This window comes from Exophiala mesophila (genome assembly GCF_000836275.1).
Source record: "Exophiala mesophila strain CBS 40295 unplaced genomic scaffold supercont1.2, whole genome shotgun sequence".
In the NCBI taxonomy this organism is placed as follows: domain Eukaryota; kingdom Fungi; phylum Ascomycota; class Eurotiomycetes; order Chaetothyriales; family Herpotrichiellaceae; genus Exophiala; species Exophiala mesophila.
This window is the reverse complement of record NW_015622505.1, coordinates 1,057,126-1,080,089: the sequence shown is the minus strand read 5'-3', so window position 1 is coordinate 1,080,089 and position 22,964 is coordinate 1,057,126. Positions and strand designations below refer to the sequence as shown.

The window sequence follows — 22,964 nt, the reverse complement described above, 5'->3', positions numbered from 1 at the left end:
ACGACAAATACTCGTCTACGAGGTTATCAAAATCCAACGACACGAACCCTCACAACAACATCCCCCCGGTACAACCACCCTGCTGATCCACCAGCATCGTCGTCACCATCACCACCGCAAGGCGGATCAACGAATTTCTATCGCACACATGGCCGAGCATTATTCAAGGCCTTGACACTGGCTTTCTTCAGTTATCAGATTATTTATTGGGCTTGGTTGACGCTCGAGACAGAGGAGATTAAAGATCAGAAAACTCGAGAGATCGAGGGTCTTGAGGCGCAGGTGAGGAGGTTGGATCAGATGAGGAAAGAGAAGGCTTGAAAAGAAAAGGAAGGAAATCACAACAACACCAACAACAATGGAATGGTAATGATCATGATATTGCTTCATCGGCAGATCTTCCATGGGATGTACCAGGAATGCATCTTAAAATCCTCTTCTGTTCAAAAACATGACAATCAGCGGGTGGGAGCTCTGTGACAATGCCAAATCTATCATATCTATCATCCACCTCTCGTCTCACAGCCATCACAGGAGACTATATAATTGGTGCGGGACTGATACAGTAGCCGCCTCGGCCCATCGAGGAGCATGTTCTCAAACAACGTCATGGTGGTCTCCCCACGAACCAAGAGCAAACTCAACCCTCCATGCGCAAACCGATCTGCATGCGGAACCATCCAACTTAACTGGGCAACAGCGGCTTATACTTGTCCAACGCACTCCCCGTCGTCGATCGACCTTGCGTGTCGACACTGTGACTAGCACCAACGTCACTGCTGCTACCCACATCATCATCCATCATCAAATCACGCGTTCTCGTCCCAGCGCTAGTTCCCACAGGAGTAGCACTTCGAGACTGCCCATGCACAGACATCGCACCATTCGTGTCGCGTCTCGGTGGCAATGGTGGCCCTGGAGGACTTTCGCCAGAATTTTTGCCTACCCCGCCGTCTTTTTGCAGCTGCGTGATTCGAGTGAGCGAAGGCGGTGGAGTGGAAGTGCTAGGTGTCCGAGTCCTGTTGGCGAGACTGCCGCTGACACTTGATGCGAATGAATGATGTGTCGAGTGAGATATGGAGTTACTGTGCGAGAGCGATCCTTGCGCTGAAACGTACGAAGATGCTGTTGAGCTCGCGGTTCCTGTGCGGCGGGGCAACGGTGGTGGCGGCGCGTCATCGTTGCTGTCCATCGCACCGTCTGTGCCACCGCCGTATTGCTGTCTGGGACTCGGATGGTCCTGTGAAACACTGACGTCTGATCTGGAAATCGGGGCGAGTGGTGAGATGACTGGTCCTGGAAGAAGTGAGACATTGGGTACGGCCACCTGGCTCGCCGAGGTCGTCAAGGTCATAGGTTTCGCAGGTTTAGGCGGAGGCGCTTTTCTCGTGATTGTTGCGGAAGATGATGACCGTTCCGGCATTCGTGGTGGTGGGAGAGAAGAAGATGCTGCTGTAGGAGATATATTTGTATTTCGTAATGGTGATGAATCGGCACGACTTCGTGATCCAGAAGAAGCATGAGGCGCTGAAGAAACAGACCGGCCGTAGGGTTTGATCTCGGTAGGATTGGCCATGCGCTCTCCGTCCCAGGCTGGTGGAACCATCCTTCTTCTCGCCGGCGGTGGAAGAGGCTTGCGTGTTGAAGCTCGACTCTGAGTACGGCTGGTGCTCGCGTTTGCTTGGTCTCCATTGCTACCGAGAGGTCTTTTAACTTCCACCCAATCGTCTTCGCTCGAGTCTTTCCACGGGTTTGCCTCGCGGTGCTTGTTCAAAGCCATGTTTTCTTGTGGCGGTCGAATCACACTTCTAGCGCCTTTGTTTCCATCGAGCCACCACTTGCGTTTGTCGCTACTGGCAGGAGGGAGCCCTTCTTGGATACTTTCGTATCCCATGACACTTTCCGTCTCATCTTCCTCTGAACCAAGGTCAGAAAAGTCCTCGGTCGATTCCGTGCCTTTGAGCTTGATATCCCGTGCCTTTTTGGTATAAAGCTTCTTGATGAGAGCTTCCTTCGTTGCCTCATCTATCACACGCACTCCCATCTCGAACGTGGCAAACACTGGCCGATGGTCGCTAAATTTCAATGACATGACACTGTTGTAGTCCAGCTGCTTCATCTTGGAGCCGAGATCCTCCCCAAGCTGGGTACTGTTGTGATTGACCTTCCAAAGCACTCTGTCAGTCCAAGCGGGAATGCGTTGTTTGTCACTCGAGTCGAAGTCATCCCTTCCAATGTCGTATTTATATGTAGGCAGAAACCGAACTCTGCCCTCTCGGTAGAAGTTGAAGCAGTTTCCAGCCACCATCTGGATGTTGAGTTGATCATTTTCGTAGAGTTTTCCCAATGCTTCCTCTCTAATCCTTTCGTTTCCAATAATGGCCTCGTTGACAATCGCCTTTGTCTTGTCATATCCGAGACCGATGCGATAATTGAAATCTCCAGCCCAAACCACGATTTCATGGTCCTCGATCCCTCTGTTCCGTTGAAACCTGAGTCCCGATGTGATTGTGTTGTAGTCTCGGTTTCTTTCCTCGTAATTTCCAAACCCCGCGGCCAAGTGGGCTGTAACGAAGCACACAGATGTACTCTCAATGTCCATTCGAATGGCAACGGCCCCTTTGTTGCCAGCGATACCGCTCATCCCGGTTTTCTTGATGGCACCCTCGACATTTTTGATGCGTCCGAGAAGACTGGAACGGACAAAAATCAAGAGCGCCGCGCCAACAAGTTGTCCGCTTCTCAGGAGGACATATTGATCTCCTTCGATAGAAAGCTCGTCACTCTTTTCACTCAGCACAGCGCCGTTGAGACAGTTTCTGACGGCGGTTTCCCAGAGCATTCGCCGGTTTGGGTCGGTGCTCATGATCTGTTGAGGGCTGAGTTCCACAATTTCTTGAAATCCCACTGTTACAACGTCAAAGCCTTTCCCATGGACGTCTAGCCACTGACTAAGGTCTTCTCCAGCCCCACTCGTCTTGCCGTTAAGGTTGTATGTGCCCATGAAGATTTTGATGTGGTCCCTCGTCTCAAACTCAGCCCTCCTCCGGTTCACCTCGGCTACAACCCAGTCATTGACAGGGTCATACAAATCAACGCTACTCTGTCCGACCAGTCTACCTAGAAGCAGGTCAACTGTATTTTGCCTGGATTTATCTTCAAAATGATTGACATAGAGCCGAGTGGCACTTTTTCTGGCATCAGCAAAGGCACCTGCAAGACTCATCTTGCCATGTCGGGTGAAGGAACTTTTTAAGGCCCCTGTGCCGGCGTAGATCTTTGACAATGTATCGCCGTTGTCCGCCCAGAGGGCAGAATGTCGCATCCAGAAATCCGAATTGGCTCGTTCATCTCGGTGAGACAAGAAAAGCTCGATGGCCATCTGACTGATTAGGCCCTGGATGAGATTGGTCCGATCGAGGCAATCAAGGCAATTGACACGAAACACACCGTTTTGTTGCATTACCACGACAGGTCGTCTAACTTTGACGGTCTTTCCATGTACGACGGTTTCATCGACGATTTCTTCCGAGAGAAAGTAGACGAATGACTCTGCACTATCGTCCAGGAAAGGTTTTATAGCCTTGGCCCCTTCGTAGCCGATGGTTTTGGTGCGCTCATGAAAATCGAATTCTGTTTCCCGCATGAGATGGTGCTCTTCGAGTTCACCTTCCTGGCTTTGTCGCAGAGGGCTCCTGGCAATGTGATGTCGATATCGTTCGGTCAATTCGACCTCACCCGGCTTGAAGGCACTCAGTAGATTGACGATATGCACAGCACCGTAGGTCCTCTCAAGGTTGGAAAAGTGTTTGTCAAAACTAGGCTGGGTGGCCTCGGGGGAGCGGGTAATCTGAATCTTTTGTTGTCCGGGGATGAGACTACTGGAACTCTCCCAAAAGACGGGAATACTACCGCGGATTTGAGTGTAGGAAAAGCAGAGGCCGGTAGGGGACCAAAACACTGTCTCGGTCTCGACGAAATTTGCGACATTACCGTTGTCGTCAATACCTCTCGAATTGAAACGAGTACCTGCCCGGCGTGAGGAAAGCCTGGATATCACTGTCAAGGTGGTGGGGAGCCCATGGCCACTTCCACGGATGGGGGAAGACGACGATGGGATAGGAAGGGTCTTCACAAAACCACGAATGACAGAGGTGAGGATGCGAGAGTGATCTAGAGCGACTTGTTCGTGGTCCGCAAGGCGGCTCCGGAACTTCAACAGGGGGTTAATCATGTACGAGTTCCAGAGTAAACCTTCGTCTAGACTGGTAATGTCGAGGGTGGATTCAGCACCAACACTTTGGACAGATTAGCATGTTAATTGGGGTGGGTGTTTAAATTGGACTGACCGGTCCTGCAGGCGCCGCGTCAAGTCGAAATCGACGCTGTAATAAAAGTTTCCGCCGCTGAGCAACTTCCTTAGGGCGTGGAAAGGATGTTCGGCGGTGGTATCGGCCTGGTCATAGCCACCACCGTAGTCGACATCATCAGACTGAAAAGTCTGACCCGGGTAGGGATTTGGGTAAGGACCATGGGCATGATCGTAGTCGGCGCGGTTGAGACAATCTAATCTGATGTCAAAAATGGGATCAACAGTGGCTGGAGGGATTCTTACAAAAGTCAACAGAGTAGATCTTTTGAACAGTCTCGCCGGGTCTGACAGTAGCGACCTCTTCGGCGCCAGTGATAACGCACAAGAAGACATCGTTGTTGAGGGTGATGACGCCAAGGGTTCCCTTTGCGGACGCAACCGGATGGAAATGGGACAGGTCGAGGGCCGACTTTTCAGAGAATTCGACCATGCATCTTGGAGTTAGATTGTGACGGCTACCACCGACCGAGGATAAGCTAGTCTGGCTTCCAATACGCAAGGACGTCTCCGGCTGTGTATGGGCATGTCGGAAGACCAGGACGTGATCTTCAGTGGCCAAGGCCAACGTGCGGTGTGGGTAGTCATGGATTAATACTTTGAATGACATGTTGGGGAAGGATAGAGAGGGTCAGAGAGCGCTGCATTGAGCGCTTGGTCAAGAGGATATTGTCATGGGTCCTGGTCGACGTCCGTCTTGCCTTGAGTGGAGGATCTTTGCGGGCTGACGCGGACGATGAGGGTGATCGTACTGTGGTGATGATGCGTCAAGATTTGGCACTTGGTGAGAAGAGAACACTCGACACCCCTTGTAGAGGGACGGTACAGCGAGAAGGATGTGGTGACAGGATAGTCCTGGAGACGGTCGAATGTGAGTCAATGATATGGCTGATATGAGTGATATGATATGGTGGTGGAGGTGGTCATGGCTGAGGTTGCCAAAGATGGGAAGTGGTAGGTGAGCACGTGACACGGTGGCACTGGGGAAGGAGGGGAGGTTTATATGCTATTGGAATGCACCTTCCCAACGTTCATCTGTAATTTTGAATTCAACAATTTTCTTCTTTAGCAGATTGAATAAATGAACAAGCAACAGATCCTCCAAATGATTCGAATATGGATATCTGTACTAGTCTGGGTCTATGGCCCTCGTCCTCACGGCCACCAGGTGACTAGCTGTCCAGGCTTTTGAGTCAAATGTCAGCCGTCCCAGACGCATGGGTATTTAATCGATCAAACGCCGGTAAGAGATCCCCAAAACCCTTGTCATTGTCCCAATGCAATGCCCGCTGCAAGGCCATCAAGATTCCATTCAAACCTATTCAAACGCAGCCCCTCTCGTATGCCCGTCACCCCATTGCTCGCGCTCCCAAATGTGTTCGAAATCCCAGACAAGTGTCGCTCAATCCGCTGGCTCATCAATCATGCCGCCAAAGTACACGAAAACAAAAGAGACTTCCACTGTCAATTCCCCCAAGGCATGAAAAACCGATCTCGAAGATGTCGAGAGGAAAAGCCATGCCTCCTGAAGTAGCCAATGCCAGAGCCACTCGGTCATCAGCTTCGCAAAGTCTTGGTAGTGAAGCCACGGTCCGGAATGATAGACCGTGGTAATAATCGTTGGTTTGTGGTCAAATTCCGCAGTAATCAAAAGTCGACTGAGCCGCCCAGATTTTCCACGACGATGGAATCCACCCACCCAACACAACCCCTTGGACTTGTCGAAACTGATGCCAGAGTGACCCTTCACATTACGGTGCATGCGCCCTGTTGTTCGGCGGCACTGTGCTGGGATCCAGCGGCTACATCAGGCCTTTTTTCACCTTTTAAAGACCGCGGTGGCCGACTTGGAGCCCCTCCCAGCATCCAACTCGCAAGTCCGCCTGGCTTTTTCTTCTTGCCTACGTGCACGCTGTGGTTAGAATGCGTCGGTCCAACCGCAAGTCGTGGGTGCGACTCACCTTTCTTCTTGGGTGGGTTCAGAACCTCGTCCAGGTTCAAGAGGGTGTCCGGTCCAAAGTCGTCCGTCACGATGATCTCGTCTTCTTTCTTGGGTTCTGGCACAGGCCAAAGCATCATGGTAATGTGCATGTCGGGCTCAATGGTAGAGTCCCAGTAGTTGGGCATAATGATCTCTTTGTCTGGGCCAAGCAAGTCATAGCGGCCGTTCAAGACTTGCTCTCCTATGCCGTCAATATGTGCAAAAGCCTGATTGATGAGGCCTTCCATATCCTACAAAATGGTCAGTTTCTAGTGGACGGGGGTGTCGGTTGTAATTCTAGGCAAACTTACCCGCCATCGGCAGCAACGCTCCCAAGGGAAATTGTAGTTTCGCCCGATAGCGTCCTTGAAGCGGACAGGAGCCTTCTTCTCGGGAGGAGCCGCCGCCGCCGCTTTCTTCTCGGCCTCCTCTGCCTCTGCTTTGGCCTTGGCTGCCGCTGCCTCGGCCTCCTTGACTTTGGCATCGGCCTCTTCTTGAACCTTTTTAGCCGCATCTTGGGCGGCGGCGGCGGCAGCAGCTGCCTCGCTCTCCGCAGCCTGCTTGGCTGCGGCTGCAGCGTCGTCGGCGATTTTCTTTTCAGCAGCAGCCTTCTCTGCACGTGCGGCTGCTTCGTCTGCGGCGGCCTTGAGAGCTGCGGCAGCGGCCTCATTCCGAATCTGTTGTTCTCTCGCCGCCTGTTCGGCCGCTTTGCGCACCTGATCTTCATATGCGCGGATAGCGTCTTGTCGTGCTTCTTCCCGAATGCGGTTTTCTGCCGCAAGTCGTTCTTGAAAGGCAGCGGCATCTGCACGAGCTTTGGCTTCGGCGGCCAGGATGGCCTCTTCGCGAATTCGCCTTGCTTCCTCTGCACGAGCGGCGGCAGCAGCGGCATCGGCGCGTGCCTTCTCGGCCGCCTGGAGAAGCGCTTGCTCGCGGATGCGCTTGGCCTCTTCCTCGCGGAGTTGTTCTTGGCGAGCTCGCTCTTCTTGCTGTCGGAGGGCCTGTTCACGTATACGCTGTTCTTCCTTGGCCCTCTCAACGGCCTGCTGCTCCTTGGTGAGCTCCATTTGAGCCCTTTCCTCCTTCATCATGTCTGCAAATCGCTTGAAGATCTCCTCTGGGTCGGGTTCTTTGGGCTTCTCCAGCTTGTCGGCAGATGTATTGGCAGAAGCAGGGCCGGGAGAAGAATTTCGAGGTTGATAACGGTAGTCTGGGTAGGGAAATGGGGCCGGCATTTGCTGACCGTACTGCATGTATGGTTGTGGGAAGGGGGCGGGGTATTGGGGAGGATATTGTTGGGGGAAGTAACCGGCACCCGGGGCGACATAGTTGGCGATGGAAGAGGCATGATATGGCGAGGTGTATGGCGAACTGACTTGAGAGGGAGCATGATGACCATACGCACCAGCATAGCTCGGCTGTGGGGGATAGGCGAGGGCCTGGCCGTGAGCGAATTGATTATGGTATGGGACAGCAACCTGCTGTGGTGGGACGGGAACCATGGTGGTTTGTCGCATTCTTGGATACGCAAAGGTTGAAGGATCTGAATTAGGATAGCCGGGAGGGGCGTATTGGGATTGTGACCCCATGTGTGGATATGGGCCAGGACGGTCGAGGAACTCTTCAGTCGAGTCACCGCTCTCGGTGGGAGACCTATCCTGCAATTCTCTCGTTCGGCTTCGAGCAGCGGAATCACGGATTGCTTGGGGTCGTGCGATGGTCCTGCGTCGCGCCGAGTTGGAGCGAGAGGCACGTTGTTGAGGTCGTTCGCGGTGATCTAGCCTCGAGGCAGAGTCTGCCCCATCTCCTTCTGGCTCGAGTTCGCTTGGGTAGACGACGGTAAATCCACCAGGCACGGAGGAAGAGCCACTCTGGCTTTGAGCGGAGGGGACGACGGAGTAATGGGGGGATATTTCGGCGGCACTGACGTCGACGCCGTCGTTCTCGAGGAGCTCGTCGTCTTGAGAGTTAGAGGAGGGAGTTGGTGAGCGCGATTGAACGTGTGTAATGTCAATGTGAGTGTGGTGGCTGTGGCTTCTAGAAGATGACCTGTGGAGATGGTATTTAGTATTGACAGAAGACACCTGGTAGACAACGCACCCCATCAGAGATTGGATATGGTCAAGGAATTACCGCGTTCAACCTGCACAGAGGCAGGCTGAAAGCGATAGCCTTGAGGTTTCGTTAGTTCAAGGGATGCTAACCGAGCCAATGATGAAGGCGACCGTGGGATGCGAGACTAACAAGTGGCCTGGTCCAGAGGCGCCAGAGGGTGTGGATGGAATGAGTCTTGGACTCTTGGAGGCCTCAAGGGCCAGGGGTTGGTCGAGGGCAACTGAATTGGGACGAGTTGAGCAAGTGTGGGTGTTTTGTTTGGGTGGTGGAGGTGGAGGTGGTGACTGCGGTGAGGATGCTGAGAGACTTTTACAAAGTAGTGGAAGTCACCTGGGAAAACAACTTTCAGGTTGTAGTCCGCAGTTGGTTAGTCTGCCACTGACCAGGGTGTGTGGTCGGGACTTGGACTGCGACTTGTGACGGTGTGTGGTGTGTTCGTGTGTGTGGATTGTGGACGGTTGCAAGAATCCGATGAGGGTGGAGCCGCGGGGTAGGAAGGGACGGCCAGAGCCTGCATGTGGATTATGCCAGGCCCAAAGAAAGCCTAAAAATGGGAGCCCGATTTCAACGGCACACAGACGCTAATCGGACAGTATGGTTATCACATCCGCCGTCAATTGACAGCAGTGGATTGGAGTTGAAGAGGTAATTTTGTCGTGGCGGTGATTATAGCAATGATGGTAATGATGATGGTATGAGTAGTAGTAATGGTGCTGGTGGTGGTGGAAATACTCAAGGGACAGCCCTGGGCAATGGATCATGTATTATGAGTCAGGCCTAGAGGGTGCAGAGTTTCGGGGGGGGGTTCTGGTGGTGTGCAGTGTGTCAGTTGCAGTCTTCAGGTTGAAAACAGGTTCTGGGACATGAAAATCTCAACGCGTGTGTCCTGTGACTGAAACGTGAATGGAGAGGCGGACGAGGCGGACGAGGCAAGAGGTACGAATATGGCGAGTATGGCGTATTAGGTGGTCTTCTCAGGGGGGTCAATAATGCACCACTTGGGCGTCGGTTTATAGGTCGGTCTGGAGCCCGAAGCGCTTCAGGGGGCCGAAAAAAGCTGCCAAGATGAAGAACCCTCTGGAATAGCAGAATGGCTGCCCAATGCTGCCCACAGGTTCCACCTGCAAATATCAACTGTTGGGCCGAGACGAATGGTCTGCAAATCCACTGTCACCTCAACCCTGTTTCCTGATGACGGAAGGATGATAACAGCCTGTTCTCTTTCAAGGTAATGAGGGACAATGTACGAGTACAAAGCTGTTGTCGGAATGGCGGTATTGGTGACCTAATAGTCCCGTATAATTGAATGCTGGATGGCTTCCTTGTCGAAGGGCCCGAGGGAGTGAACCGAGTCGGAGAATTTAGCGGGAACAAGTGGACCTAAGAAAAGTTTGGTGCACAGGGCTCTGGGTTTTGATGAAAGAGTGCGGCGACCTGGGTCCCTGGGTCCCTGGGTCCCTAGAAAAGCGATATTCCTAGGTCCAGTAAGTTGATCCGAAGATAGGCTGGTGTGTGGTTGTGGTTGTGTGCAGCTACAACAAAGCGTCAAGGTCACTGTGCTTTTGAATCAAGATCCCTGTCCGTATGCTCCTCTAGGGTCTCAGTAGTCACGAGAAACCTGTTGGGACAGTTCTGTTGAAACCTCTTGACTCATTAACAGATACAAGAAATTCCCGAACTGAACAAGATTCTGCAAGGTAGAACGAAAGCAGGACGACCTGGAAAGTGCCCGCAACAGGCGGACTTTGGGTGTTCTTGACCGGTTCTAGGTGGGTTTCTGTAGGGGTTGGGTGCTTAATTGGCGTTGACGGTTTCGGCTGCAAAGCTTGGCCTGGACACTGATCAGTGATCGATCCAAGTACCTCTGTCTGAAGCTTCAAGCTTCAAGCTTTTCGTGAAGCCACTGTTATGATGGTGAAATATGGGAAAAAGAGGCGACGATGCCTCCTTGATCCAGGGTTTATTACACAGTTTCTGTCCAGACAGGCGATGCCGACTGTCGCCACAACAACCTGACAAGCTCTGATCGTCCAAGGTAACACCACTGTCACACAGGACTTCTGCCCAGCGTGTACAATCTGGCCCGGACGGGTGGATCTGGTAAGCGCTTCTTCCACGCAGGTTTCTTCTGTCTATGCTGATGTTGACGAGTAAGAGACATTGAAACTCCAGGCAGCATGGCTTTGAAAAGTAACTCGATATGCCTTGGCTCGAATTCCTGGGTCATAGCCGGGCCATGAATCTACTTCGGCGTGCTCCGCCTAAAAGTGCGTGATGCTGGTCGATGCTGCGGCCATGTTGAGGCCATGTTGAGGCCATGCTGCAAGCACTCATCTATATAAATGACTCTTCATCTTCTTTAACTTCTTCGTCATTGGAAAATGCCATGTCATTAACTTCCCAACATCCTTTCACCAGCTAATCAAAGCTCGACTTGCACCGCCCAGCCCACGAGCATTGCGCTTGCTCACCATGACACCGTCCACAACAAGTCCCAAACTCCACCGATCGAAGGAAATCCACGCTTCACTGACCTCGTGGCGCTGGTGCACGCACTGGAAACAAGCCTCGCCGGACCTTTGTGAGCGGGCAACCAACATGGATATGATCCACAGACTCACTCGTGGTTCCATCCCATTCGTCCAACATTGGGTAGTCTGACAGCCGGGGCACCCTCAAAGAAACTGCCACGTCTTCACGGCGCCAATTGTGGGAAGCTGGGGAAACTGCTGCCCAACACAGCCCAGCTAACTGTCGGACATGACATCAAGCAAATTCCGCCGCATCGTGCAAGACCTGCAATGCTCTAGTTTCCAGTGTAGGCGGTAAGCGCTGCAGGTACCTGCTCGGCGGGATTTCCTCTTGGAAGCCTCAGACACAGAGTCCCCTGAGAGGCGCCGTAAATTGTGGACGTGGTCAGGTACAACGGCTAGCTTCACCAGCCTAACTATTGTAAAATGCGGCTCTTCGCTTCATTGTCCAGGCTTATTTGTCCGATTTGGACAGCAACTCTTGCGCAGCAACAAGTTCTGGCTGGCCCGCCTTTGACCCGTTGCCATTTAATCGCTCCTTCACAAGAGCCTCGAGCTTCGAGGATGCTAAGGCGTTCAATTTTTCAATTTTTCCCTGCGATATTGTCGGAGTCGTAGAGCCTTTTTGTGACCCGCCTTTCTGCAGTAGCCGTGCACAAGCAAGCTTGAGACCATAGAATCCTCGCAAATGGTCATCACATAGTTCTATGCTTCTGCTAAAACGCTGCACTGCCTGCATCAGGTGCTTCTGTGCTTCGGCGCCGTCCAATGACAGACCTAGGAGGTACTCGAGTTCGCCCAGTCGTGCGTGCAGGTTCCATGCATTGGGTGTCATAATGACGGCTTCTTCCAACGAGAAGATGGCCTGAGGAAGGAGTCCTTGGGAGAAGTACAGCTCGCTCAACTCGGCCCATGCCTCGACATCGGTGGGAAAGGCATCCAGGAAATCAACTAGGTTTGAAATGGCCTGCTCCTGTCGCCCCAATGACTTGATCAAAGCTGTTCTTCGTTTGTGGATCGGGACGTTCATTGGATTTTCTGACAAGATCTTGTTGTAGTCACTCAGGATTTCTTGGAGTGCCTCATCATTCGGCGCCACGGCTTCCTGGTATAAGCCTCTCAATCCCATAATTTTCTCGTTGTCAGGCCCAAATCGTTCTGTCAACTTTTCCAGGCACAAGAATGCTGACTTGTCGTCGCCCGTCCGGAGACAGGCAAACAACATGCGTTCCAAGTCAGCCCATAGTTCCGGGGTGTCGGCCGTATTCAAAAGTGAGGCGGGGAACGTGGTGCTGACAGAGGATGCTCTTGCCAGGATCGTTGAGGCTTGCTGCGCAGCTTGCAGTGTAGAGGCCGGGTCGGACGATGAATGGTTGAGGACTGAGGTAGACATGGTGGATTCGCGTCAGAGGATATAGGATGGTAGAGGGTAGATGGTCGAATGTGAATTAGTTTGCAAGAGACAGTCTTTTCACCATCACCGTCTCTCACCCTGGCCGGTCGTCCAGAGTCGATCTCTGAGGAAGATAGTTGTAGTGGCCTCGGTGCCTGCGGGTCAACTCAAGACGAAAGATTGGCCGTAGAAAGTAGAGCGGAGCATATGGCTTATCGAGTCCAGGCTTGGCATCAACTGCCACATCTCCGACCAACGCTTCTTCTCCTGATGTTGATCGTCATTACTCTATCAAAGCATTGGGGTCTCTCTTCTCCCCCTTGACCCATCAAACATCTCAATCTGATATTTCTCTCCCATGATTGCGATGGTGCTGCAGTTCGTTCCTGACAAGACAATGTCATCCATGATTCGTAAGCACCAGGCTTAGTGGGGGGTTTTCTAGACGGTTGGCTAGACATAGCATACTACATTCATCATGTTCGAGAAATCACTGGTCGACCTTATTCGAGGCCTTCGTGGTCACAAGGGCAATGAAGCCGAATACATTCAGAACGCGCTCAAAGAATGCCGCAACGAAATCCGATCCCAGGATTTGGATGTGAAGGCAACCGCCTTGCTCAAGCTCATTTATTTGGAGATGTTTGGCTACGATATGACTTGGGCTGCTTTCAATGTTCTGGAGGTCATGTCATCTCCCAAGCCGATGCAAAAGCGAGTCGGTTATCTCGCTGCCGTTCAGACTTTTGGCCCAGAGACCGAAGTATTGATGCTGGCTGAGAATCTCCTCAAAAAGGACCTTACTTCGCCATCAATTCCAATACTGTCTCTTCCACTGATAACACTTCCACACATCATCACCTCTTCATTGGCGCTGTCCATTCTAACCGACCTACTTCCTCGTCTTTCTCATTCTCAACCTGCAGTGCGCAAGAAGACCATCGTCACGCTGTACAGGTTAGCCCTAGTGTATCCGGAGACTCTGAGGGTGGCCTGGCCAAAGATCAAAGAACGTTTACTGGATGAGAATGAAGACAGCAGTGTCACTGCGGCGACCGTCAATGTCGTCTGCGAACTGGGCTGGAGGAGACCTCAAGATTTCTTACCGCTGGCTCCAAGACTCTTCGACTTACTGCTGGCTCAGAAGAATAATTGGATGGGCATCAAAATAATAAAGCTCTTTGCTGTCCTCACCCCTCTTGAGCCGAGATTGGTCCGCAAGCTCGTCAGGCCGCTCACAAAACTGATTCAAGAGACTACTGCCATGTCACTCCTCTACGAATGTATCAGCGGCATTATCCAAGGGGGCATCCTTGATGGTGCCGAAAGCGGCGTTGATGTCGAGGAAGTCGCAGATCTTTGTATCTCAAAACTAAGAGGGATGATCGTCGTTGACGGAGACCCGAACCTGAAGTATGTGGCACTTCTAGCGTTTACCAAGATCGTTTCCTCGCATCCATCACTTGTTGCCATGCAACAAGACGTCATCATGGCTTGTCTTGATGACCCCGATATCTCAATCAAGATGCAAGCTTTAGAACTGGTCTCTGGAATGGTTAATAGCGACAATCTCCAGGACATTGTCAACAAGCTCATGAAGCAACTTGCCACTTCACCTTCCTCGAATCCTGACAATGATCTACCCGATGAGTATCAGACCGATCTAGAACAGCGTCTCGTACCTGACAAGCGAGGCTCGGAGATGGCACCATTACCTGATGAATATCGCCACGAGATCATTTCTAGGATACTTGGAATGTGCTCTTACAACACATACGCCAACATTGTCGACTTTGAGTGGTATGTTGAGATATTGGTCCATCTTGTCAAACACCTTCCTATAGAGAAGCCAGACGCATCAACTAGCATTGGAAGTGGGCAGTCATCCACTTTGGCTAGTCGTGTCGGATTTCAATTGGTCGATATCACGATACGTGTGCAGGAGCTTCGCCCTGAGTCGACCAAAGCGGCAGAGACACTTGTTCTTTTGTCCAACAGAGCGATTGCCTACCCGGCGCACGGATCAGGACAGGCACAGATTCTAGCCTCTGCGGCATGGGTATGCGGCGAGTTCTCGCAATATCTCTCCAACCCTTACGAGGTGCTCAATTCATTGATACACGAGTCATGCGAAGGCTTATCTCCGGACACATTGGCAATATTTGCTCAGGCGATTCCCAAGATGATTTCTCGCATTGCGTCCAATTTCAGCAAAGAATGGAATGCGTCCAGGGCAAGCACAATGTCACTCGTGCTTGCACGAACAACTGGATTTTTAGAGCGACTTTCATCACATCCGAATCTCGAAGTCCAAGAACGAAGTGTCGAATTTTTGGAGCTCCTTCGGCTGGCTGCAGAAGCCCTATCGTCACAGAACAGTGATAGTGTGGAAGCCCCATTGCTATTGACTTCGGCCATCCCCACACTATTTTCGGGGATGGATTTAAATCCGGTAGCTCCAACGGCCCAGAAGAAGGTCCCCCTACCCAGTGATCTCGATCTAGACGCGCCAATCAATCCAGATCTTGCTGCTATCCTCCAAGACTCGCAGATCGCCGACGACGACGATTCGTCAGACTTTGCGCTTGGCAAATATTATCATGACCGAGAGGCGGCACCAGTGGCGCCTGTCGTGCAGCTTTCAGCGAGCACAGCACGTGCAGTCGAGCCAAGTGAGAGTGAACCAATATCATACCAATCAACACCGGACTCACCAGCAACATTGGCACGTCGAAAGGCCGCACGGATGAACCGCAACCGGGATGATCCATTCTACATTGCAGCTTCGGGCGAAGACAGTCCGCGAATTCACGACATCATCAGCAAAGCAAACGAAGGCGAACAATTTGACATTGATTCGATCCCCATTATCGATCTGCAAATTGAGCACGGGCCCAGCGGTCCAAGTAGTGGGTCAGCTCCTGACCATGGACTTCGTACAGGCAGGAAGAAGAAACCAGCTCGAAAATTTGTCGTCGCAGCCGACGAGAATCTCGATATTGCCGACGGCCAGTCTCTATCACATCCGACATCCCAGACAGGCTCATTATCCGCAACACCAGATGCACGGACGAGGTCGCTCAGCCCAATGCCACAACAGTCGCGGCGTCAAACCCGGCCGACGCGGAATCTCCTAACTGTGGATTCGTCGACTTTGCAAGAACTTAGCTTGGAAGGTGGACAAGGAGAGAGTGAATTGGAGATTCTACGGCGAGAAGCAGAGGAATTGGAGATGACTTTGGCGTTGAGGGAGGTGGAGAAGAAAAGACTGGAGATGCAGAGAGAAATGGAACGGAGCATGACTACGATGGGCCAAGGGGTCGATGTGGAAGGAACGGTGGTGAGAAGAAAGAAGAAAAAGACTAGTAAGCGGACTAAGGTGGGCGACGCTGAGGGTGAAGGCGAAGGCGACGGCGAGAGTGCGGGCGCAGCAGGAGGCGGCGTGTCACAGCCCAAACGAAAATCCAAGAAGAAGGTCGATCCCAATGCTGCAACAGGGGTCGGTGACGGTGATGATGACACAGCCGTCGTCAAGAAGAAGACAAAGAAGAAGAAAAAGATCAAAGGCGACAAGGCCGACGAGACCGAGGCGGTGCCTGATGCTGAGGGTTGATCTGTATCACGCATGTCATGATGACCAGAAAGGAAACAACAGACTACCAAGTACGCCCGCCGACTACCAGTTATTACACTTGAGATATGAAACGATCTGATATGTCGTCACGATCAAAGATTTCTTATGACTGTTGTTGTATATCTATTTTTCTTTGTCATCTGTGAATGTGTGGTGAGGGATCAGAGGTGGCAAGCCTTCAAGCTATGCTGTGGACTTGGATTGGAGTCCATTGATATTCTATCGATATCGATATGAGTACAATAGGAATGGCAGAGTCTAGACTTTGGGACTTGTTTGGACTAGTTACCACATAAGCACTCCTGGTGTTCTACTCCGTAGTAAGTAGTAGTACATGCAATACATAACCAAAATCCTGATCCCACATTCTCATCTCCCGCGGATTCACGATGGAGGAACTTTAAAAATCCATGGTCAATTTACCCGACATCTACAGTAAGCCCTACCACTACCTCTTCGCTACGCTACACTAAACTATACTTCCTACACTACTTGGTTGCTGTCTCGTCTTTGTGTCAGCAAGAATGTGGCTTGAGGATTTTGGCCCTTGGGTCAGAGTTGGCATTCCGGGGCGAGGATCCCTCCCATCAGAGTTCCCGTTCTGTTCTGCTTCGGGAAGTTTGAGAGATGTCAGAAAGTTGTGGGAACTGGGTACGGAGTAGTTTGGGAATTGTGAGGCTGAAAACAATCCCAAACCTTCATTCGTGGGAGTTTCCAGGTGGAGTGTGCGCAGGCCAGGCGTACCATCCCGTTTCAGGTGGTGGATACCTACCTACCTACCTAGGTAGATAGTACGAATATACGCCTTTTGGGACTGACTTCAACCAACACAATCAAACTCGGACAAATCATGTTCAATGATCAGAGAGAAAAGGCAGACAGAACTGCGGTGATTGTTGAATTTACGCCCCCATTTGTTGGCCCTCACTCTAGTCCTTTAGTCTTCTGGCCCCCCTGGAGCTCTCCCGTCCGTGGTTCATTGTTCACGAGAGTTGATCTCTCACTTGTGCGATTCGATCGACTTAGGTACTTGGGCAATACGGATGATATGCATTGGCACGCATTCGTTCATCCCACCAGTAGAGTCTCTGTCCCTTCCGTGCCTGGTCCTGTGTCTGCCTGTGCCACCACCATCAGCACCCAACACGACGGAACGGACGGCATTGATGAGACGTTACTAGTAGCCGTGGGATTCATGATCGTTGGTTGAGCCTATGGGCGATTTCCTTGTGGCTTGACAGGGAGGCTTGGATGCTGGTGTCGGTGTTGGTGTTGAACCGTTTGGTTTCTTCCTTTCCGTTGAGCCTGACTCATAACTTGAGATTGTGACCGTTGACTACGATAGCATAACATACAGTACATAGCTAATCAAGTATTTGACTAGATTGATTGGGTCGAATGACTTCTAGATGGGCGTAGTTGTGGTGGCTTGGTTGCCACGTACAAGCATACACACATACCTAACAGCCGCCCAGGTTGAATGATAAACAAAAAGTACATACATGACACACTACACACTCGTGACACTACGACACTAACTTACACCAAGTCATGGGACATCACCCTGCAGACCTGCAGAAACCAACGTTCCGGGGATGCGGCTCCTTACATGATCCAAGCCTCAGACAATAGGCATCCATGGGGGCTCATCTCATGTTCAGTTCTTTGTGTCTATTTTCTGCCAGGCACCATCTCGTCTTTCGTCTCGGCAAGGCTCCAACGAGCGTCTTCGGGTACCTTATTACTTGATCTCGTGGACAGATGTCTTACAAGGGGGTGGGGCAGATGGGAGTTGAAACTCGGATGGATCGTATAGGATTGATAATTTTGGCCTTGTATTTTTCTTCGTCTTCTGGACTTTTCTACATGATGTTCGGAGTACGTATGTACGTACTTACATAAGGTTTGGCCCCGCGGGGGTCCAAGAGACGGGACCAAGGGTTTGGGTATTGGGGCCGTTCTTTTTGTTCCTACGAGATGTACGGTAGTAACTGTAGCACGGAGTACGGAGTATGTAGAGGTGGATGGTTCTTCAGGCTGGGATGTACTTAGCCAACCAGCCTAACCAGCCTAACGAGCCCTCCATTTCGGTGAATGGATGCTGGGGCCAAGATCGGCTGCTCAGCCTGTTCCCATTTCATTCCATGCCATGGCCCACGGAGTGATCTCAATACGAACCACAAACCCATGGGGGCCATGAGTCGAATTGACTCATGCAGAACGAGGCATGGATTCTACAAAGTTCGGTTCAAATTTTGCAAGTCTGAAATGACAGTTCAGATTAACCGGTGTATGCCTTGGTACAAGCCTCGAAATGAATTGTGGCTGTCAAGAGCAAAAAGACATTGTGGGTGATGACACGATGTGAATTCAAGCCCAATCAGAGCTGCAACTCTCCACGTAGGGTTAACCATGTGCAGTGTGTAATAAAAATCCAAAGAATGCGGTACCTGATTTGTGACGAAGGCCCGCTAGGGGAGAATCAGGTAATTAAACCAATGCAAGCCGGGGTCCAGCCAGTCAGGCCAGGTACCATTTTACCTTGGGAATTGTTGTTTGGTTTTCGTCAATGCCTGTGATGCAGAGTGACTGCCTACCCCCATGCTCCTCCTATGCCCCTCTGCATTCATCCACTCACCCCTCATAACCCCTTGTAGGCTTTAAACCAAATAGGTGGGAAACTCTCCCATGCTGCGTGTCATCTGGCCGATCGCCAAGCTTGTCCATTCCTAGACGAGGAACCGGAGAAGATATCATCCAATTGCCATGTGGTGGACAATGGTCAAGTGTTGGCCAGAAATAATTCACCACCAGCGACGGTAACCAAATGATGAAACTGTTGGGAAGAAGAAGGAGTTGGCCGATTCTAATGATAGGTACCTAAGGTACTTTTGGGTGGTAAAAGACACAAGGTATACGTACCTTAGGTATGGATGTATTGACCAAGTAATGGATCGTCATGTCATGGGCGGTAGAAGCCGTGGTCAGGTGCTGTGGCCTTGCCCACCTGCACGCAGGGCATGGCATGGCGCCATATTCGTAGGCATCCGGGGAGGCTTAAATCCCAAAGCCCAAGAGAAGCCTATTGTTGCCTTCTCGTATGACGCTTTTAACTCTGTAATGCGAACTCAAAAGGTCACAGGTTTGTTTCGCTTGGGTTATGCCTACAGAACGGATCCCATCTGCCCAATTTTGGATTCATCTAAGGAATTCCAACCCTAGTGACCTTTTCCTTCTTGGGTTCAGGCTTCAGCTAAGGACGGCGAGGCTGATGTTTGCCTGCTGACCATACCATACCACGATCCACCCGTTTCTGTCCTGTCTTGTCTTGTCTTTCGTCCACTCCCACGTCACATCTGGTCTAAGTTCACCTCTCGTCAATCCTCCATTCCAGGCGCTCTCTAGCCGACAGTTAATTCCTGCGTCCAGCCACAGTACAAAGGGTCCGCAAAAGACATCGGGCGTCGTCCTAGATTGGTGCCTGAGGCCGTCCATTTGCTCGTGGCCAATGAATCGCTACCTAGTATTTACTATCTCTGCGTCGGCGCATCATGGGCCACACTTTTGAGCCCCGCCCCGACAATCCCACCATCCTAGTCATCCGTCGGGTCAACGACAAGTCAGTCAGGGTTTTGGTCTGCTTGCTCAACTTTCGTCCATTGTTCGCTATCCCCCGGCCAGGGTTTCGCAGACTCTGAATGCCTAGTCATCGCGTCACTGCCCTGGTCACCTCTGACTTCTCGTCTTGGTCGCGCGGATGTCGTCAGGTCCAGACAGGCCTCTGGGTCCAGCGACTCACCCACTTCGCCCACTCGAACCTTGATCGATATCTCGGTCCCTCACCTTGCCTCGTCTTGCCTCCTGCCTCGTCTTCGCCCACCTCGCCACCTTTCCCGCTGGTGTTTCGCCAAAAGTCCCATTCTCTTTCGTACCAGATCATCTCTTCGTGCTCGTCTCCCGAGACAATGACGTGTTGTTCCTGGCATTGTCAATCCCGCGGTTGTCCTGGTCCACAGTGCATGCATCTTGCCGCAATCCGTCCACAGGCCCCCTCAACGTTGAAACGCCATGACTCCAAAGCCCCATGGAATAGTGATTTTGTCTCCTGGCAAATTCAAACCCAGCCATGATTGAATCCGCCTACTCTTAGGCACAAGAGCCCAAGGTCCAGTCAAAAGTCTCCCGAAATCGACTTTAACTCCAGCATGTATCCTTTGATTCCTTTGATTCCTTCAGAGGATGGATACTTTTGTCCCTGTGCCTGCTCCCTCTCGACCTCTCCGTCCACTCACCCGTCAGAATCGAGAAGAGTCATAATCGTGCCTAGAAGACGGGGCATCCGCCTGCCCATGTGCCTCATCAGGCATTGCCACCACGCCTGATTTGTGGATATCCTCAATATCTGATGCTCGTCTGCCCATCTCATTCGCCTTGCTGGTTGGTGCCTTCGATCTCGCCGTCTGCGAAATGGATTAATCTGCACCGCTTGTCGCTGTGATTTCAGTCATTCTCAATTCCATTGGCTTGAGGCTGCGGTCTTCTTGCTCGCCAAATCCCTCATGCTTTTGTTTCACCGGCAACCCGCGCTGCGGTCCTGTGTGTCATTCCTTTGATGTCTTCATGGTTGAAACACATATATTGATGGTCGTTGCCTTCAATCTCAGTCTCATATCATTCACCAACCACCACCACCTGAACACAACAAGGCAACAAGACAACATCATCGTTAAACCTTCTCATCATCACCACTCTGCCTTAACAGGTCATCCGTCCTGAACAACCTCCACCAGAGAGAGCGAGCCTTGAAGCATCAACTCATCTCCGTGTTCAACGAACAACATATTCACTTACCGACATTGTAGACTCGTTCAGAGCTACAACTCAACCTCAACAGTAAACATCTCTTCCCGAGCTCATATCTCACAACTCTCGCCGTTGTCACAATCCAAATCACACACGAGATATTGCAGCGAAGTCATGTCCTCTTACGCAAAGCCTCCTCGCCCATCGCCGCCCCCAGACCCACCTTACCAGGGACCATACCGTCGCCTCGGCGGTGGGGCCAGGTCACCACGAATGTCATAGTCTTGTCCATGAGTCGATCCACGAGAGCAATTCTCACCAAAGACTTGTTGGGCGTTTCAAAGTTCAACTCCGCTGCCTGAGGCATCACGTTGGTACCAAAAGATACCGACGCCTTCACTGATGCCTCTCACCGTTTGCCCGATTCTGAGTATCGTTCTTGCTGGCTTCTCGATGGCAAGAACCGCCCATGAATCGGCCCAGCCACATCGTTAGGCGATCAAGGGCCCATAGGAGGCCCCATCATGAGTCATGAGGGATGTCGACAACCATCCATATACCGCCATCACTGTTGTACCACCACTCCTTGAAGAGTCTCAACTCTTCAAGTATTCGAGAGACCATGCTTTCCAGAGATTGTCTTTAGTCTTCATGGTTTGGAATTTCCCACGGCGTCAGGCGTTGGTTCAACATCAGTCACATCAACACGCAAGCATAGCGAAGAGCAAATACTAGCACCAGCACCAGCACCAGCACGAATGTCATTACCACCTTCCGGCGCCAGGTACAATCACCGACACCAGCACCAGCACCAGTACCAGCACCACATGGGTGTCGTCAATTTTTTGTTTTTATGTGCTCTGTCCCTTTTCATCACCAGCAAGGCAAACGAGGGGATAGGTATCAGCCCCATAGTTGTAGAATGTATTCACACCCCTCTCGATAGACAAGGCGTCTGTAAAGCGTCGATTCTTTTCCCCCCATTTTCTAAATGTTTAATAATTTTGAGATCAAGTGGACGGCCGGAGAGTAGGACGAGGGAATAAACCTCTGGAGAGGAAAAGAAGGAGCCGGTTGGGAGCCGGTTCGCATTTCATACCCACGACTCCCAGCGTCGTAGCATTAGCGGTGCATCCAGTAAATATGTATGCGCAGCTGACCAAGATTTGGTTCTGGACACGATTTATCTTCTGGACGCCCATTTAATGTCACTGGCACAACTGGTTTGCTTGGGTTTGATTGGATTCGGATCCGAAATCAGGACAGGTCAAGGCGGTGTTCATTGCCGTGTGATTGGTAGTGTGGTGGGGTTGTCAGGATTCTTGGTCATACTATTAATCTGACATTGCTTTCGAGACGAGACGGAGCGGGATAATGCAGTGGTGCCTTTTTTCTTTCTCCCTTTGTGCACTGTCTGTGTGCGTATTGGTGTTTGCGTGTGCTGGGCGAGTTGAGGATGCAGCTGGGGGACGTCGGTCATTCGATCCAGTGCAACTTGACCCCTCTTCTTGCTCTCCTATTTCCCCTTCCTCTCTTCCTCTCATCCCACTTTCCACCACTGGTGCCCTGTTCCTTTGCATCTTCTGCGCCCCAAAACATCGACCATTGGGCTCAAACAGAAACGGGATCCTTGTTGAGGAAAACCACTCACCTACATAGTAGTAGTACTATCTCATGGGTTCAATGTCATGAGTGATGATTGAATGTTTAGAGACTCTTTGCTCTGACCGTCCATGGGTTGTTACGATATGATGAAGCAGACTTGCAGGAAGATTGAGGTTTAAGTGTTTCAGTTCTTCCCTTGCGCTTAATTAACATCCCAGATACAGGGGAAATTAAAGTCTTGTCGCTGCGGAGCTTCTTCTCCCTTAGCTCCGAGGATCCGTGCCAGATCTGGTAGATGCATGCTATCTATCGATTACAAAAACACCGAGTTTCACGCAGTCAAATCCATGTCTCTACCTGACATGTGAATGAGTGGAGGTGAAATGATGTAACTTGTGAGATTGCTGTCCTCAATTCACCTGGACCAATCATGGAGGTGACGGGTACGGTACGGCCGGCCAGCGTCAATCATGTCCCCAGTGATCAAGTTGCACATGTTGTTCGACTGCAGGTGTATAGACACACGAACGACT

General features: G+C 51.4%; 4 protein-coding genes across 7 annotated transcripts; 1 reads left to right on the top strand and 3 right to left on the bottom strand.

Moving 5' to 3' along the window:
• Window positions 1-444: 444 nt before the first annotated feature.
• On the bottom strand, window positions 445-5,267 carry PV10_02289 (uncharacterized protein). Its single transcript, XM_016366589.1, has 3 exons — window positions 4,616-5,267; window positions 4,350-4,566; window positions 445-4,298 (listed from the first exon to the last, which is right to left on the bottom strand). The coding sequence occupies exons 1-3, from the start codon at window positions 4,977-4,979 to the stop codon at window positions 686-688; spliced, it is 4,194 nt and encodes a 1,397-aa protein (XP_016226107.1). The 5' UTR covers window positions 4,980-5,267; the 3' UTR covers window positions 445-685.
• Window positions 5,268-5,399: 132 nt separating this feature from the next.
• PV10_02288 lies at window positions 5,400-9,414 on the bottom strand. 4 transcript variants are annotated; one of them, XM_016366588.1, is made up of 5 exons: window positions 8,595-9,414; window positions 8,451-8,522; window positions 6,662-8,399; window positions 6,331-6,601; window positions 5,400-6,270 (listed from the first exon to the last, which is right to left on the bottom strand). In XM_016366588.1, the coding sequence occupies exons 2-5, from the start codon at window positions 8,453-8,455 to the stop codon at window positions 6,116-6,118; spliced, it is 2,169 nt and encodes a 722-aa protein (XP_016226106.1). In that variant the 5' UTR covers window positions 8,456-8,522; window positions 8,595-9,414; the 3' UTR covers window positions 5,400-6,115. The 4 variants fall into 4 exon arrangements, with proteins under 4 accessions (XP_016226106.1, XP_016226105.1, XP_016226104.1 ...); XM_016366587.1 differs by having other exon boundaries at window positions 8,451-9,414; XM_016366586.1 differs by having other exon boundaries at window positions 6,662-9,414.
• A 1,129-nt stretch (window positions 9,415-10,543) lies between these two features.
• On the bottom strand, window positions 10,544-12,509 carry PV10_02287 (uncharacterized protein). The gene has a single exon (XM_016366584.1). The coding sequence runs from the start codon at window positions 12,387-12,389 to the stop codon at window positions 11,451-11,453; it is 939 nt and encodes a 312-aa protein (XP_016226102.1). The 5' UTR covers window positions 12,390-12,509; the 3' UTR covers window positions 10,544-11,450.
• A 177-nt stretch (window positions 12,510-12,686) lies between these two features.
• On the top strand, window positions 12,687-16,271 carry PV10_02286 (uncharacterized protein). Its single transcript, XM_016366583.1, has one exon. It carries the CDS (start codon window positions 12,868-12,870, stop codon window positions 16,000-16,002), a length of 3,135 nt encoding a protein of 1,044 aa, XP_016226101.1. The 5' UTR covers window positions 12,687-12,867; the 3' UTR covers window positions 16,003-16,271.
• The last annotated feature ends 6,693 nt before the right edge of the window (window positions 16,272-22,964 follow it).